We start from the raw sequence: 20015 nt of genomic DNA on the forward strand, positions 1-20015 counted from the left end.
GCAAGCGCTGTTTTACGCCGGTTTTCTGTGAAAACGTGGTATTTCTCCGGTCGAGCCGGCCCATTCATGCCGAAGCATGGCTATTCCACTTATAAATTTGTGGTTTACCACCGGACATTGTTCACATTTACATAGCAAGTTTTTCTTACTCTTTGTTAAAGTAATTTTATTTTAATTAATATACATAGTCGAAGAAAAATCAACCTGCATTGTTGCTTAGTGCGCGGTTTCTTCACATCTTTCTGACTCATAGATGTTCCCTTTTATGGAAGCATTTGAGAGATCTATTCCAACATACAACAATTATACATACCTATCGCCCACCTAAATCAGCATACTACCAGATTAGGGAATAAGGAAATGTTGCGAAAATGCATTTTGCATGCAATGCAACTCCGTTGCGCCAAAATTACTTTATCGCCCAGTAGACGTACATTTTTCCGGGATAAAAAGCATCGCGTTATATTATCTCACGTTAAGAAGTATTATTATATACAAACTTTCATCCCCTATTTGAACCCCTTGGGGTTGGAATTTATCAAAATCCATGCGTTGATAGATCACTATGTCAATCAGTCAGTCAACCTTTGGTTTTATATATATATATTAGTATGTACTTATTGCATTTGTGTTAGAAACCGTAGGTGTTACGATAGTGATGACCTCGCCAGACTTTCTCGCAATTACTGTAACGCGCTTGTGTGCAACACTACACTTTTAATTGCACTCTGTTCACTTCAAGTTCAAGAGCTATTACATTAATAATAGCTCCCACACCGGTATCAGTGACGGTGCCCGGTTTCATTGAAACCAGGCCAGCTACACAGGAGTAATTTTATAGTGCCCAAGTGTGTGCGCAGTACACAAGAGCACTCTCTATTCCTTTTACTCTCATAACCCAGTGGGACGGAAGACCGACACGACCGGCTAGAGATCAGGCGCAGGACCGACTTTTTACATGCCCATCTTACTTGTCAGACAATCAGGTTATCAGCCTGCATTGTCCTAACCAAACTTGGAAATAACATGTTTCCAACGCGGGAATCGAACCCACGACCTCCGAGTCAAGAGCCGCTCTCTATACCATTAGACCACGGAGGCGTTACATTTAACAACACGCTTTTACATTTAACAACACATAAAAACACCTAAAGAGACACAAACAACGCAACAAAAACGAAGTATTTACAGTTCTCACTTCTCCTAATTGAGACTTTTAGTGCATATATTACTACTTATCTACATGCTAAGAACTCTACATTTTAGCAACAGACAATTTTTTGAGTTGTAACTTGTATGCTCCAAATGAATGAAACTATTTTAGTAACAAAAGTATGTAGGGTAAATACGATTTATACGAGTAAACAAACTACTAATATGTTATTTCAATGGGAAAAACTAAGAACTCTACAATAATATGAGCGGATTATTGCGATCGTTGTTAATCTAACTTTGACCTTCCTAATTGTATTTAGATTAATCTTGTAAAAGTGTATTACGTGTACAGACATCAAGCACTAATAGATTATTTTTTTTTAATAGGACGCTTCACACCACGTCAGTCTGGCCCCGTGGTAAGTACCTGAAGGACTTGTGTTACGGGTACCAGACAACGGAAATATATTTAATACTTTTATACTATTCATAATATATTTAGGATTTTTATTATATCATACACATATTTAATTCACATCCATGACCCAGGAACTTCGAAAACTTTTTGTTCCGTCGGCGGGATTTGAACCCGCGACCCCCGGCTTGAGCTACCAACGCGCTCACCACTGTGCCACAGCGGTCGTCATATTGATTAGATAAAAATGTTACAATAATATTTATTATTCCTTCTGTCTAGAGACAGTTTTTTAATTTCACGTAACACGGCGACATCTATATTAATAACATGAAACTAATGGCTTGCAGTTTCACCGACTCGTTAATAGATGGCGCTTGCACGGTAAAGTGCGAGCGAATGTAGAGTCTATAAAATGTAGAGACTGACCGGCAATGAAAATTAAGTCTTTTAAAAGTAACACAAACTATGTTTATTTTCAAATAATTGTATCGCCTAGTAATTATTAGTAGCTCGTAACAGTGAGGACGCACAACCTAATAATATTATACAGAGTGTAACAAAACTAAGTGGTAATTACTCTAGGGTGTGTAAGAGTGTACGTGTTCCTTGTACAGAGTTATCTGTGAAAGTAGCAGTGCTGATAGGTCTATTTTTTTCACTTTTGTATGGGCAAGCGATCCAGCATCATAAGTTTTCCCATACAAAGGTAAAAAAGTTATTCTTTCAGCACTGCTACTTTCACAGCGAACTCTATATATCCATACACGCCCTAAAGTATTGTCACTTAGTTTTGTTACACCCTATACAAGTGTTCTTTTTAGAACATAAAATCCCAAAGGTTTTTCCACTCATTCCTCGACAACATCGTAACATCCTCACCTTATCAGCCTTGTCGGTGGGCGGGGAGGCGGGGGGGCTCTGCGGCAGGCCCAGGTCCTCCTCCTCGTCGCTGTCGCCGCGCCCGCGTCTCCTCACAGCCGCCACCAGCTCCGCCTACAGACAAACATTATCATTATAATATTAAAAAAATATTATGTGATTAATATACTAGTGGCATCAAAGAAATCGATTCACACGAGCTTAAATTGTACAGGCTGTTAAACAGAACCAAGTGATAATTATTATACTTTAGGGTGTGTATGGTGGGTGTGTGAAAGTAGCAGCATTGAAAGAGTTATTTTTTTATCTTTTGTATGGGGAAAACTCATGGCCTTGGGGCGCTTGCCCATACAAATCACAAAAAACTTGCTCTTCCAGCTGCTACTCTCACAGTGAACTCAACACATACAAACCCTAAAGATATTCAGATGACGGAAAGTTACCTATTTACATCCCAGAAATTAAGTCCATACTCCATAACTATAGCCTATTAGCAGGTGTTCCCAATATTTTTCATCCTGCGGCGCAGTTACACGTAAAATATTTTGTCACGGCGCCCTATACTCTACCTAGCTATTTGAAAAAGATACATTAATAAATACCTTTAATTATTATATAGTTAGGTTAAGCAGGTAAATAGTAATAAGCAAATATTTAATCATCTACCTGCTTTACATAATTAATATTATAATTTAAATTTATAATATATTTTGTGGTTTCAGATAATGATGAAGAATCGACTTACGGCGCCCCTCTTGCCTTTCCACGGCGCACCAGGGCGCCGCGGCGCACAGTTTGCGAACCCCTGGCCTATAGGCATGACTACAACGTTCCAAATAATACCGGCAGCACTACGTTTAGCAAATATTTCGCCACCAGTAACAGATTGGCAACGCAGTAACAATGGGGAGCAAAGTCAAAAGGAAGCGATAATGTTATCGCTTCCACCAGTTAGTTAGCAGCAAGTTTGACATACAAACTTACAAAGGTGTTTGACCTCATGTGAATCTAATTTTTAATTAAACTAATTTGACCTCAAATTATGAATTTTATTAGACCTCATATTCGATATAAATATTCATCAAAAGTTTATTAACCAAGAAACGCTGCAAAGCATGGTAAATAATTTTGAAGCTGTCGTATCCTACATTCGAGCACGTATTTCGTCGGAATATTGTAAATTCATGTTTGCTACGGTCCCAGCTGACCAAAATTGAAAATTTACCGGGTACCTGGACTATATTTTTAAAAGTAGGTAAACGTATAATTTTGAAAATGTACTGAGTACCGAGAACTCTCGAACCATATTTTAAAGGTAAAGCAATGCATATTTTTTGGAGATCTTTTAAAATAATATATTTTTGTAATCATAACTAATTGCAAGCTAAAGCACAGAAAAATATAAGTACCTATACCTATTCGTACGTAACAGTTTAATAAATTAATGTTGTCATTATAATTTAAAACACAGTATACGTCTGTGTTTTACTGGCGAACATCATTAAACAGATGAAACATAAGAGTCAGTATAATTTGAGATATTTATGTATTATAAAATGATTTTAGATACAGTAAAATTGTAACATTTCTCAATTTACATATAAAATGTACCTACAAAGAGAGCAGAGAATCTTCCACTTTTCAGTAACTTGAACCTCCTGTTCCATGGTGTCGACATTCTGGAGCTGGCACTTACACTTACAACTATTGAGCACTTTGGTATCACTTATCACATTTATATCACTAACTGCAAGGAATAAGTATGAGATTTTGGCATCAAGTTCTCCCTTCAGCTTATTTAAAAAAATATTACTTGTTATAGTTTAAATTAATATAACTGAAAGTGCAGATGGAATCTTTATATAATTTTAGTTAAGTACTACTGTTTGCAGTCACTTTCCAAACACATTGCATTTTTTTTTCTATTTCTTATTAAAATAGAGGTCCACTACACACAGTGTACAGCGAATTACTAAATTTATACTAGACAGTGAATCTGAGTCACAACTATCAATTCCCCGAACTGGAAATATTACAAACATACAGGATAATGAACAGCGAACACTAATGTTCTGAATAATCAACAAGTCACTGCTATTAATAATAATTATTTAATAAAAGTTATAATAATTATGAACTCTTTGATTTTTAATGCACTTTATAAACGATGCGATTGCTACTAAGTTTCAGTTCATCTTGATCTAATTGTAAACAAAGACGGGTGCTATAATAGTGCTACCAATATAATCAATAACTCCGTAATTTTTTTTCTATTTAAGTACTTAAATTAGATCAACACGAATTATTACAGAGTATAATATAAATTCTGGTTTTGTCACTAATAATCTATATTATGAATGGCTAGACGAATTGGCTTATCATCAATTTATCATCATTATTGGCAAATGTCGATAATGATGAATCGATGATGATGATATAAGTTTAGGTAACAGATACGTAAACAAACATTCCAGGTTAGACGTAGGTGTGGAGTATGGCCGTGCTCGGGGAACGGGTTATAGACTATAGAGCTGTAGACTGTAGTGTAGAGTTCTATAGAGTATAGAGGCGACAGGCGAAAGGATAGACATTAGACAATAGACATGGAAATAATACAAAAATTTAGGCCATGAGTATCTATTTATTTACTTACCATCAATAGCAAGTGCATTTGTGCGTGAAAGATAAAGATATCTTTGACTCATTGCTTTTTTCTAACGATGTTAGGACATCGTTTAGGAGTCTAAAAATTTTTGACACGCTTTATTATCTTCACCTGTATGTATGTTTGTAACTCTCCGTTGGACTAAAAGAAGGGGCTATGCGTGTTTTGTATTGATACTGTCAATATAAATTGTAACTTAAAAGAAAACTCTATGTCCATTTATCCATGATATATCTGCGGACTCTCTCTATTCTTTATGTTCTCAGTCAGCAATATGACTCAAACTAATTGGTGAGTCACTAATTATTCTGCATTTTGTTTGCTCTTGGGTGCGACCTTTTGTAATATACACCACTGAATTACCCAGCACAGTGTCTGGGGGAACTAGCCCATAACTGATACACAAATAGAACTTAGTATTGTGAAAACATTCGTCATAATATTATTGTACTGGACACTAGTAATTTACTACCGACAATCGATATCGTTGTTAGTTTACTACATTTATCTATCTAATATTAATTTAACTCTCTATTATTATGAGATCACAAAATACTAAATAGTACCTACGCAACGATGATATGGAAAAAAGATGTACTATGTTTTACTCTGGGCGAGACTCAAGCAAAGGTACAAGCGAGCTAATAGACATACACTTTCAAATTTTTAAATATGAGTACAGAAAATGTAAAGATTTAATTGATTTAGTACTTAAATAATTTAAAAAAAAAGTAATTTCGCTCTACAAATAAGCCATAATATTATGATGGAACAGAAGACCATATAATAATAATATGTGATTGCGGTTATTCGCGCTTAAAAACAAGGCAATGTCTCATACAGTTTTCCTTTATGTTATCAGCTCCAACTGGTAACTATAATATAATATGACTAAGACGAATATGAGAATAACAATGGTTTTATTGGTAAACAACACGAATAAAATTAACTACTTAATGAAGAAAAGAGTACAGATTTAAATATATATTTTTTAATGTTAAGTATTAATAACTATTTTCAGAAATACGAAGTATCTTTTGAACATATAAATAAAAATCTAAAGAGTAATAACTTATCGTCGTTATCTTAATCTAATTAAATCCTACACTATAAAAGTATCGAAATTCACAGATTGACTGTTACTATTTTCTCAGTGTAGATGAAATAATCAATCATAAAATGTTCTTAAATATGTAGAGTAGGTAACTTCAAAGCTATGATAAATACACTGGGCTCAGGACGACTTTAAAAATAAGCTTCAAAATAGTGTGTAAATGATGAAGATGGTATACATAGTAGGTATATGCTACATAACAATCTCAATATGTCGGTAAGACTATCGAAAGTTATGCCAGGAACTTGAGTGCTGACGGCGCGCGACCGTGACGCTGGACGCCGGAGATCTTCGCATCTGTATTAACTTTCTATTTGAGAGTTTACTGTGAGTGTTTACTCAACTTTTTGTTAACTGTTAACAAGCTTCCGACATGTATACTTTAATTCCAAAAATGTGTGTTCACAGTAGGAAATAAAAACTGAAACAGCGGCAGTATGAACACACCTAACAGCCGCATCAGCGAGATTTAATGGTTAATTAACTTTAATGTAGTAAAGATTTTGCCATCATACTCTTCATCAAGTTATAATTAACACGAATATTAATTACATACAAGTACATACTACATACATACAGAGCAAGTTAAATAATCGGCCAAGTGCGAGTCGGACTCGCGCACGAAGGGTTCCGTACTGTTATAGAACAAAAATAGGCCAAAAATTTTGTTTTTTGAATGGGAGCCTCCCTTATTTTTATAATATTAAGTATTATTAATTATTAAAGTACACATATAATTTAGGCCTTTATGAAAATTTGAAGTGCCTACCTGTTGCCATTATTGAAAACGAGCAAAAAAGGTCAAAAAATTACGTTTGTTGTATGGGAGCCCCCATTAATATTAATTTTATTTTGTTTTTAGTATTTGTTATTATGGCGGCAACAGATATATACATAATCTCTGAAAGTTTCATAAATCTAGCTACAGCGGTTCTTGAGATACAGCCTGGTGACAGACAGACGGACAGACGGACAGACAACGAGGTCTTAGTAATAGGGTCCCGTTTTTACCCTTTAGGTACGGAACCCTAAAAAAAGAGAATTCGATTTGATTATTATTTTCTACAGAAAATAAAATTGTTATTTAGAAATTTTGGATTATCATGATGTATTGTCGAGATCTTATTAACTCGAATAAATTGTGAGCAGATTAAACAAAATATGAAAATGTCTGGCGTATTAATAGACAAATTAAAAACAAATTGGCAAATAAAATATTATAAAAAGAGGGACCGAAAATAAACTTAAGTCTGTAGTCTCTAATCTCTATCTCTAATTTAATTAATAAATGTGGCACTACCTGACTACCCGCTAAAGTATAAAAATTATAATTACCCAAAATAACTTCGCAGAAAAGAAACACGCAAAGCTCCAAAAAGTCTGCCAGGATTTTTTTAACGAACGAGCCATGTCTAATTCTGCGGACGTTTATCGACGAACATCAATAAAAAATCATCACAATTTATCTTCACAACCTGTTTCACAACACTCAATAAAATCAAAGAAAATCACCTAAAACATGACGCTTATAATACGTTCAAATATACTATGAAACTGATTCGCACACAGTAGTCCGTAAAGGCGGAAGACACACTAGAATTTGTTAAAGCGCATTTTGCACTGAGAGGTTTTTGGAAAGTACGATCAACGAGCGAAACGCGCGATCAACACACTGGGCGACTTGCAAATTATTCACAGATCAACATTCGTAGAAATTTAAAAAATATTCCAATTTATAAATTAAACATGTTAGTTCTACAATAATTTCTATTTTCTGCATATATTTCAATATATTACGAGCATTTGGGAAATGTAGATAAACAATGACAATGAAAAAATATGAAAGTAGAATGAAAACTTAAGAGCTTTTTAAGTGCTTTCAAAATCCGCATCTTCGGACCCAAAAGTTTGAATCGATATTATACGATTATTCTCAACTCTCAAGTTTCAAATGGTTTTCCTATATTTTATGACTATTATCAATATTAAATTGAGAAGGTTAATATTAATTCTAAGTATTAAAAGTATCCAACAGTTTTCAACTGCATAAAAATCTTAACATCCACAAAAGAACAAAAACAAAAACGTCGAGATTTTTTATTGAACGGACAAATTATGAGTGAATGTCACCGTACAGTTAAATTATTGCAATACAAAAATACTAACTAGTAACTAGTGTGTTACCACCTTTACCGTCAGTTTTAAAAACATCGCTATCTGAAGAATCATCTTTACTTTCTACACGGTATATTGTTGTACATCTGACACGTAAGGCCATGATTATCATTCACGTTCATAACCAATTGCATAAAAAATGAAAAAGCATTTTATTTCTTGCTTTACGGTAAGAAAGACGGACAGACAGACATTTACAGAGTAAATTAATATTATTATCAATCAAGCATGCACAATCATTAGAAATTTTGAAAAGAACCTTACACGAAAATTAAAAAATACGACAAATACATTTTGGAAATTCATTTCATCGAAATAAAATTTGGCAAGGATTACGACATGCGACTTGCTAGTGCGTTGATATGTGGTTGATATCGACAATATTAAGAAAAGCTTACAAAAGACCTATATTATATAAGAAAAACTGCTATGTTACAAAGTACTTATTATAAATAAAAACAGTATACTTATTGTGTAAAAAAATATCTAAAGCCTAACATAGACAACCGTCTCCTTTTTGGAAGTCGGGTAAAAAGATGGAATAGTGAATGGAAACAGTAAATATAACATTATATCTATTAAAGTAACATTGCTAATAACAAGAAATTATATTTAGATTTCAAGCATAATTATAATATTCAAGGATACTAGAATTGGTACTTAACAATTTCTATCATCCTTGAATAAGTATTATAATCAGTACTCCCTTGAGTAGTACTCAGTAGCCGAATATAATGAATGTAAAAGGACAAGGATCCTCGTTTTATAAACTTTCAGAGATAATTCGGCTGAAATGCCATCTTGTAAAGTGCTATTTCACACTCCTGACCGACTGTCTAAGCCGGCCCCTAGACGATCGATTGTATTGTAAAATATCACGCTTCAATTTTATTGAACAGTTTATTTGATAACTAGCTACCCGCCCCGGCTTCGCACTGGTATACAATATAATATAGCCACTGAAAAAATGATTAAAATCGATTCAGCAGTTTTAATTAGATTGAAGGCGCGCGATGGTCAATATCAACCCTAGACGGTCAATAATCGGGCGCATTAAAATTGCTCGTCTAGGGGCCCGCGTCAACCATATTCCAAATTTTTCATGTAGCCAATTATTTTTTAGATTTTGAATTATCGTGTTCCATTCTACGGCCGTGAAGTTGAAGAGATTATAGCTTTTTTTATGAAATAAGGGGGCAAACGAGCAAACGAGCAAAATCACCTTATGGAAAGCAACTTTCGTCACCCATGAACACTCGCAGCATCAGAAGAGCTGCAGGTGCGTTGCCGGCCTTTTAAGAGGGAATAGGGGTAATAGGGGAAGGTAGGGAAGGGAATTGGGCCTCTGGTAAACTCACTCACTCGGCGAAACACAGCGCAACGCCGGTTTTCTGTGAGAACGTGGTATTTCTGCGGTCGAGCCGGCCCATTCGTGCCGAAGCATAGCTCTCCCATGTATATTGGCTATTATCCATGGCTTGGATGACCATGCGCTAAAACATTATGTAGGTTTTTTGTGTAATGTCCGGCTTACATTTTTCCAATTCAATGATCCAATCCAGTGGTAGGCATCTGTGTAGCCCCGACGTTCAGAGAATATTTGAAAAAATTTATTCTGAATAAAAAATTTTGAGTTTGAGTTTGAGTGCTGGATTACTATTGGAATAATGTAAACGGGTACTGGAATGCAATTTTGCAAAAAGCGCTGGATTGGACTAAATTAGATGTAAATAAACAGCCATAAACAAAACTACAACCAACAGCTGTCTAGACAAAATGGTGAGACTACACGACAAAGTATAGCCTTATTTTGACCAGACCATATTTCTGCCCCCATTATAGTGTACAATGATATAACACGACCACTTTACGGTGGAGACTGGTCCAACCGGTCCCGTGTGATTGACTGCCGATACTCATTTCGGATTCACAGAACCACAGTCTACACTCCGTTAAGATACATACTATATTTTGCTCTCACAGGGGGATTTATGCCAACGACATAAGGATCACTTTTTAAAATGCCAGGTAAAATAACTCTGAATAACTACGAATATGGTCATGATTGTCATGACCATATTCGTAGACATTAATTGAATAAATTCTAAAAATAAAAGTTGTGAATTACTTGGTGAATATCGCACGTTGTTTAATAAGCTTTAGTTTAAAAATATTGATATTATCATTAAACGAACATGGGAGTTAAAAGATCTGCTTCGGCACTATTTGCCGGCTCATTTGTGCCTGAGCATGAATATTCCAGTCAGCCGACCTTATAAAACATCGCTTAGGTAATAATATGTTATTCGCCGAGCAAGTGAGGTATCGGGAGACCTAACTTAAAAGGGACGGTGATTTTAAAGACAGAGTAGCTCGCAATACCAAAGGAGTTAGACATGAAACCTAGGTAACTGATTAATGTATGCGAGGGTCCAAGGGCGACTGGCTATCGTCCTTTTCTCTTGGTTAATTTAATCAAAAAGTATAGAGCAAATAAGATAGACCATAGAGCGATAGAGCAAAAACAATAAGCAAGGTTAGGTAAAATATCACGTTTCAGGATGTTCCTTTGAAAAGTTTTTTTCCGAAATTACGATGTAATAATACAGTGTGTTAGTGTAAACACCGTCATCATTGAAACCAAATGAGCCCGTCAAAATGAACAACTTTTTCTATGAGAACAATGCTGGGAACTCAAAAAAAAATACCGTCTTCATACCCATATACGTATGCCCGGATTGGCAATTTACAAGATGTTGGTGTTTACACTAACATCTTGTATTTATTAAGAAATATGTTCAGACTTCAGATAACAATTTAGGCAATACCCATATAACTATGTACCCTCAGGCAGCCCTCGCTGATTGCCATCTCATGTATGATAATTAAAAAAAAACTTAAGCACGTGTCTTTTGTTTTATGCCAATCGTTCGACACCGATTTTAATTGAGCTCAAAAATCCAGGGTTGCCTCTATTGAGTTCTGAATATTTAACCATAACAGAATATAGTTTATTGTAACCCATAACATTGTAATGCTAAAAATATGTTTTGGAACTTATACAATCACCATAGTCCATAGTAACTATAATAATTAATAAGTAAAACTTCTGAAACTTATGAAGAATCTTCAAACGAAGAGCTTTCTTAAAAAAAAAGACCTTTAAAATCGTACTTTATTCCAGTTACTGTATTCAGTAAGCAGTGTAAGCATTAGTTTCGTAAGTCCAACAGATTTCTTTCAATTGAAACGTACATTACTTTCCAAAGGACTGCTTTGGTCTGTCGGCTGTCGGTGACCTAAGTGGCCTTTTCACACTCTGGCTAGGGTTGACAATTGACACTTTCCAGATTAATAATATAAATACATAGGTGGCACCTTATGTGCTAATACGCTCTACATGGTAAATAGAGCAATAAGGTGATTTCTGTTTTAACCATTTATTTTAGCATAATATGAACATCATCTAATATTCTGCCATTTATATAACGATGTGCTTATGTCACCGTATCAAAATTATGTCTATGTTATCTAACAATAAATTCGTCACGATGATCCCAGTCGTTTTCATTTTTATAGCTGTCGAATATTACGTTCACAACCTATTGACACAAATTAATATTATGTTAAGCGTTAACAGCGGTGAGCACTGGAACTTGTTTTGTCAAGACAATCCATCCATATTATAAATGCGACAGTGTGTCTGTCTGTCTGTCTGTAACGTCTTCACGCCCAAACCGCTGAACCGATTTTGCTAAAATTTGATAGGGAGATACTTTCGAGTCCCGGAACATAGGATACTTTTTACCTTGGACCTCATTGCTTGAATATTCTTTATCAGTATATGAAATGCGGTCTGGGCGGGTTTGAATCACTGACGCATAAATCAAGTATGTATTAAGAAAGATCTCATACTTTAAATGTTTTAAATTGAAAAATAACTATAAATTTACATAGAGGTCCTCGAAATCTTCATACATTTTCTGTTATGATCACAATACTTAGTTAGGAGTTTATGGGAAAATATTGATGTTAATATGGCATCCTTCAAAAAGCCTAATGAAATGTAAAATTTTTAAGAAGGATTTTATTGGTTAGTAATTTTGCAACCCTGAAACCTATGGTTTTCGAACCATCAAATTATTGGAGCAATCAAACGTGTCAGATGCGGCTATAAAAATGTTATTTATGGATGAAGTATGCGTGATGTGAGATGCATTACGATTTTTTACTAAGCAGAACTGCTAGCAATACCCATTGAAATTGCGATTTGTTTGAAACTGCTTGATTTATACCAGTCTAATAAATAGACGCATTTCAAAATGATTCACGAGCTTCGTGGTTAATCATAAACCAGACTAAAGATTTATACCCTACACTTGACCTACGACTCAATTGAAGACGACTCAGTCTACGTTACCTAAATCGAATCATCACAATTAGGAGGGGAAAGCGAATTGTACGGCCAAACGGTCGACAATTTAAATATTAAATACTAATTTGATTGCGGATCCCTAACGTTTATTCCATCTGCACAGTTCAATGCCAAATACACAGCGAAGCTTTATTGATTTATACTGGCAACACAATATGACTCACATGCACCAAAATCTCGATTACACTAGTAATGCATAAAAAACAGGAATTTTAATAAATCATCACTCCACAACACAAATCACCGACGAGTACCATCCGCAATGTTTAGCGAGATTTAATTTAAAAACTCGAATTTCAGTTTAAATTGGCGAACGAAAACATTTATGCCATTTCGGGGCAATATAAAAAAAAACGACAAAAGTTCGAAATTTAAACCATCGATACCGCCGCCTCGCGACGATGGCGACTAGAGACTGCGTGATTCATCCCATCTCGGAGAGGAAAACAAAAAGTTGTATCGCACCGCGAATTATTTCATTTCGCGAATGCGAATATGTTTTAATATTATTGTATGTGTATCAACGCCAGCCTAACATAGAATCACGGTCGTTTACTTCATAACTACTGGGGCAAGTTTATTGGACTATTATTTTTGTAACACAATGCATCTTACAATAACTTATAAGTCTTACATACTGCGAATATTTAAATGTCTACTCATTATTAAAACCAAATTTTCAAAAGTCAACACTGCAGAGCAAAAGGTAGAGTTCTACTAGCTAATAGCGAGAGATTACGATGTAGTTAAACTCATTAAAGTACCTTTAAGTATAATCATTTTAATAATAGCTTATAACCCAGAAATTTATTCCAACTACATGTCCGACCTCATATTTTATAAACATAATATTATATTTATTATAGATAGGCAAGATGAGTTTCGGGTTTCCAGCCATTTTGAGTTTAAGTTTATCTTTACTTTTTAACCGACTTTCCCGAAAAGGATGAAATATATAATAATAATAATATAATAATATTTATGGACGCTTCACACCACGTCAGTCTGGCCCCGTGCTAAGTCCTGATGGACTTGTGTTATGGGTACCAGACAACGGAAATATATTTAATACTTTTATACTATAAATAAATTTAAGATTTTTATTATATCATATACATTTTAATACACATCCAGACCCGGGAACATTGAAAACTTTTTGTTCCGTCGGCGGGATTCGAATCCGGCTTGAGCTACCGACGCGCTCACCACTGAGCCACAGAGGTCGTCTATATGAAATTATGCGTATATTTCTCTTTGACGCACCTATTTTGTATATATCTTAGAATAGAGTTTTAATTTATCCCATAGAGAATATTTGATTTCCAATATCATCTCGTCTGTTGAAAGCGGAAAAGTATTATCCTGCAAAATCTATGAAGCGCGTGACTGGGCAGCTTTAGTAGATTGCATGAATAATTTTCTTCTATTTCACGAGGAGTCAGGGAATTTAAGGCTCCATTTAAACATTAACGTGCCATAGTCAAAATGTTGACTTGTCCAGAAACGATTTAGTAGTAATATTAAGGCGGTATATCATTATCATAACTATAATATTATAATCTCGAAATCGATTTACTTAAATATTTATTTAATATTATGGCTTATGACTAAGGAGTAGATATTTTCTAGCTTTATAATCTCTACATTCAAGGTACTCAAAACTATTTTCTTTGTCCAAGTAATTATTACATTTCATTGTAAAACAACAGCTATTAAGTGACCTGCGTTTAAGTTCTTTTTAAGTTTATCCCCTGAAACTTTATTTTATATTAATATCTACAGTCAGGGGCCCTATTATGAGCTCTTAAATCCATTCACTTTACGTCCTTATACAGTCAGATAAGGACGTAAAAAGAATGGATTTAAGAGCTCATGATAGAGGCCTTGGGCCTCTATCATGAGCTCTTAAAGCCAGCCAGAATACTGACTGGCTCGCATTTTGGTACCATGACCTCTATTTTCCAGCCAGTCAGTGGTCACGTGACACAAAACTCACTTCTCCATTGTTAACTGAGTAATAATTTCGTATCATTTGGTATCATGACAACACTTCTGACATAAGCTCGCTTGCTTTTACGTCAAATACAGCAATTCAATAAACACCAACCAACGAGTAGCTTTTACTGAATAGTTTACATTTTAGTAATTTTATTTATCAATATTACATACTTTTTAGTCTTAAATTATATTGCTATTTAGTTGGTTAGTTACTTAATAAGTTATATTTTAGTCTGTAGCATATATTTTAGTGAAAATAATTCGTTATTAAAACCAAAAAACTTAACATTCGAAGTGTCCAAATTTTTGGAAAACGATTAAGTATTCTCAAGTTAATCACGAACTGATACATAAGTAAAGACGTAGAGACCTTAGTAATCCATTTAGTGTTAGTGAGGTTTCAGAATAATAACATAAGTGAGGTGTAGTATACCTATATGTCTAGTCAACAATAAGGTTTGCATTTGTGCGATGAGCTAAGACTGCATTGATTTAGTACACAAGAAACACATACAAGGTATAAGGAACACAAGTGTTGTGTATAATTACTGTAAAACAAGTATGAATTTTCACCAAAAACCTACAGGTACAATCTTATAGTTGCATTGTAGGTTTTTGTGTTATTTCACAAACTATTTCCTTGTAAACCTGAAGTATTTTGGTATATGCATGATAAACACTGCACCAAAGAGGTAAATAATTCAATATTACTTACTTTTAACAAGAATTTTCAGAACACAACCTTTTAACCTTTAGATGTATGTATAACATGCTCCGGATAAACATTGACACACCTAAACTACTAGAAAAGTTAAATAATTGATATGATATTATCAATCCCAATTAGAAACCCAATTAGCTAAATTCTCATATGAGCACTTTTTCATTTATAACTTCTTCTCTTGACGACAATATGGTATTATATGATGGGAATAGTGTAAATCACTAAATTTTACTCAAAAACAAAAACCTACATTATAGTACTTTTCCAAAAAAGACTTACTTAATAAGAATTGCATAACAAACATATGGAACTTATTGTTCATAAAACATAATATTATCATAGGAACATATATTATTATGTATTACCAAAAATACTTTTGTACTTACCTCAATAATAATAATAAGTATTAGTTTTATATTAAATTAAAACTTACTATGTACTTCTTAGGAACCTATCTTAGGAGCATTTCGTACAATCTTTTGATTGCAGTAGGTCTTTGTGTTATTTCACAAACTATTTCCTTGTAAACCATGCATGATAAACGCTGCACCAAAGAGGTAAATTCAAAGGTATTACTTTCTCAATAACAAGAATTTTGAGAACACAACCTTTGAAACTTTAGATTCAAGTATATTCACGAATAAATATTGACACACACACATACACCTAAACTACTAGAAAAGTTAAATCATTGATAATATAAAATCCAAATTAGCTAAATTCTCATATGCACTTTTTCATTTATAACTTCTCTTGACTACAATATGATATAATATACAATGGGAATAGTCACTAAAACTCAAAAATATAATCCTACATTACTTATAGTACTTTTTCCAAAAAGACATAACAAAAATTGCATAACAAACATACTTATTGTTCATAAAACATAATATTTTCATTGGAACTTATATTATTATTACCAAAAATTCTTTTGTACCTCAATAATAATAATATTAGTTTTATATTACTTATTACATTAAAATTTAAAATACATGAGGACTTTAGTAAGTCCTCATGTATTATACATTTTAAAAAGATGTGGTCGTTTTAGGGATCTATCAGACAGAGTGGTCACGCGTTGAAGCATTCGGTTGGAGCAGTCAGTGTGTGACTGAGGAGCAATTCTAACACATTCAGAACTCCTCCTGTGTGAGTATATAGAGATACTCACACGGGAGGCATTCTACAACATAATACAACACAAAGAACACAAAACCCTTGACCGCTCTCTGTCTGAGATATCCCAGGCAATTTCCCATAGTTGCAACTTGCAATGCAGTTTCTAATTGTTATTGGTTTGCCAGATTTGCAGATTTCCGCTGTATAAATATTTTTAGAAGTATAATATAAAAGAGATTTAACACTTGCCTATCTGATACTAGGTTGATAATAAGGTGTAAGACAAATGTAGTACCTATTGATGAAAGCTGTGTATGAATATGTATCTAAGGTAGGTATATTTAAGTGAGAAAATAAATGAAAAAACATTTAAAAACGAGTATTTATTAAATTTCTTTTAATTAAAGCTTTTGAGTGAATATATATTATCTTCCTAGGACTTCGTCATCATTACACTTGCAATTCTTTATTATAAAATGTAGTACTTATAGTATCTCAGTGTTAGCAATCATCCTTTATCCTGAAAAATATTTGGTTCAGCGTACACAGTACTAATAATGTAAAATGCCTTACAAGGCACAAAAAGGGGATTATTAAACTTATAAATTGCCTGTTTATGTTACAATAATACCTATTTGAAAGCTCAAAAAAACGTAGGTGTTCAAGAATGAGTTCAAGTTCAACAAACTATGTTCAACTCATGACATCAACTCTGTTGTAATGCATGTAATTGTAATCCACAAGTTTGATGCATTTCTAAGACTTTTTCATGGTAGATTATTTAGCGTAGGTATCAAGTAGGTATAGGATATAATAAACTTATCAATTTCTTGCATAAAACATAATCTCTATAAACTTAATAACAATATCCAATTATCTTTTTTTTTTTGTCTCCTTCTTCTTCTCTTTTTTAATTGCCGACTCAGTTAGTTGCCAATGTCAGAGAATTCTTTCTCCTCTAGATCGCCATGCTTGTGATAATATAAACATGAAGGAGTGTTATTTTCTCAGTGTTTTCATAAAGGGCTTATAAAATACCAAAAGATATAAATAAAACCATTTACACATTTATAATAATTACCTTTAAATACAATAAATCGGTGCAAAAGTAACTATTCCTACATTGACCACGTTTTATATTAGAAAATAGTATATTTTATAATAAAAAATATTAATCTTTTTTTAAACTATATTTTCATCTTGATTTACAATTTTTCCGTTAGTCGTTATGGCTAAGCCATTTCAATTCCTAAAAAAAAAAACAATTCCGTTAGTCAAATTTGACGTTCGTGTTTGACATTTCTTAATCCAGTTCAGAGACAAATATTACAGGTTAAAACCATTGAGAAGTAAAAGTGCACATGATACGGAAACATAACCATTCACTTTACAACTGTTTACATACCTGCACGGATTAGCTCAGGTTTTGACAAAGTTAATGATAGGGGGGCTGGTCTGAAAACAACATTATAATCTGATCCATAATAAAACCCGAAGCAAGATTCGATTGTGCGTACTCAGATTACACAGGGTTTAGTAATTGTTGATGCTATCCAGACGGCCAAGTTTGTATAAACGTCTTACAATAATACGTCATACAACCTGCATTTGCACAGATAACTGAAACATGGATTACGGTCTTAAAGCTTTGAAGATAATAATCATCAAAGGAAGCTCTTGCACAAACCTCAACTCGATAGCTTGATCTTTTTTGTAGGTTCTTTTTTCGATATCGCTTTTGACCTCTATTGGTTGTTGTTGATAACATTCAGTAGTAGGTACTTAGATAATATTATCTGCAACTTCGTTTAAATAATTCCATATTAATATTAAAATGCGAAAGTTCGTCTGCCCGGTAGCACTTCATTCTTTAACGATTTGGATGAAAAATATGGAAGATATTTTTTTTTATATTTTGGGCATAGAATCTCTGCGTTAACCTAGTTGCGGTAATTTCTAGTTAAAAAACATTAAATAAATATTGCCTAATATATATGTTTATATCGCATTCTATCCTTATTTACTGCCCATGGTGCGTATACTATTTTTCTCATCGACGAAGGTGGAAAACGGCAACATCGATAAGCGCAGCGGGAAGAAAGTTGACGTTTTCCGCCCGGAGGTGAGAAAAATATATTCCCTGAATTCATTTTCGACAATAGCACTGAAAAGAGAGGAAAATGTATGGAAATATTGACTATCGACGGTAAAGTACATTTTTGTAATAATCGCTTATACTCGAAAGTAGTGAAAAGCAAAATTGGTCTTGCAGCCTTAGTCTTGGCCTTGCAAGAAAGACTGAGACCAAGACCATCCTAAAACTAGAAAAACCAGGACCAAGATCGAGTACAGGCTAATTTGACCAAGACCAAGACTGTTCTAGAAATACCAAAACGAAAACTGTCTTGGTCTTGTTCTGATGCTCATCACTACTCGAAAGTAAATAAGGTCACTGAGAAATGTCAAACATTGACGAATTTATTTGGCAAAGTTTTATGAAAATCGTTCTACCCAAAAGCTATTATAAGCTCAGTCAAACAATTTCCCCGTAAAACCTGCTGCTACGCCTTACATTATATAAATTATTTTATAAGTACGGACTTATACAGTGTGTAACAAAAATAAGTGATAATACTTTAGGGTGTGTACGTGTTATTTATAAAGAGTTTACTGTGAAAGTAGGAGCGCTGAAAGACCAACATTTTTTTTCACTTTTGTATGGGGAAACTCGTAACGCTCGGGCCCTTGCCCATACAAAAGTGAAAAAAAAATTCGTCTTTCAGCGCTGCTACATGCACAGTGAACTCTTTACAAAGAACACGTACACACCTTAAAGTATTATCACTTATTATTGTTACACACTGTGTACGTAGGGAACGTTTCACACACAAGATCATAATGATCAAGGTAAGCTACTTTTAATACAGGTAAAGATAGCATTCTTGACGCAGGATATCACAAAGGCAATTTAACGTAGAGATTTGATATCAAAAATGTTAAAAAATATATATATTCTTATATCAAAATTAGATCTATATTATATACTATCTCTGTAGTCATAATAGCATTTTTCTATTTCCACAAATAATTTTAGGGTTATAACTTAAATATGGTATACTGAGCTTCAAAATTATTCCCATTTCCAATATTTATGGATTGCGATGCCTAGATATTTTAGGTTTGTTACAAAGTTCATATAAATATTATCTATAGTCTGTTTTTTATCGTTACTGCTAAAAAAAGTGTGTGCTTTAGACCACAACGGAAGTAAAACTTTTTGAACTCCATCTATATGCATGTATATTGACAGAAGAAGAAGATGTGCGCATG

The 20015-nt window shown here is 33.7% G+C and overlaps 1 protein-coding gene across 3 annotated transcripts in view; it reads right to left on the bottom strand.

The window, feature by feature from the left end:
• The window catches only part of LOC121726573, a 92358-nt gene that overhangs the window by 23096 nt on the left and 49247 nt on the right, over nucleotides 1–20015 (bottom strand). Inside the window, exons 1-3 of one of the 3 annotated variants that reach the window (XM_042113983.1) lie at nucleotides 13006–13213; nucleotides 4068–4199; nucleotides 2453–2566 (exon numbers count right to left, since the gene is read on the bottom strand). In XM_042113983.1, the coding sequence (XP_041969917.1) occupies nucleotides 2453–2566; nucleotides 4068–4130 (177 nt within the window). In that variant the 5' untranslated portion in view covers nucleotides 4131–4199; nucleotides 13006–13213. Of the gene's footprint in view, nucleotides 1–2452; nucleotides 2567–4067; nucleotides 4246–13005; nucleotides 13214–20015 lie in introns of those variants that run through there. The other 2 variants (XM_042113982.1, XM_042113981.1) reach the window with 2 other exon arrangements.

The sequence above is a fragment of the Aricia agestis genome, chromosome 4 (genome assembly GCF_905147365.1).
Source record: "Aricia agestis chromosome 4, ilAriAges1.1, whole genome shotgun sequence".
Classification (NCBI taxonomy): domain Eukaryota; kingdom Metazoa; phylum Arthropoda; class Insecta; order Lepidoptera; family Lycaenidae; genus Aricia; species Aricia agestis.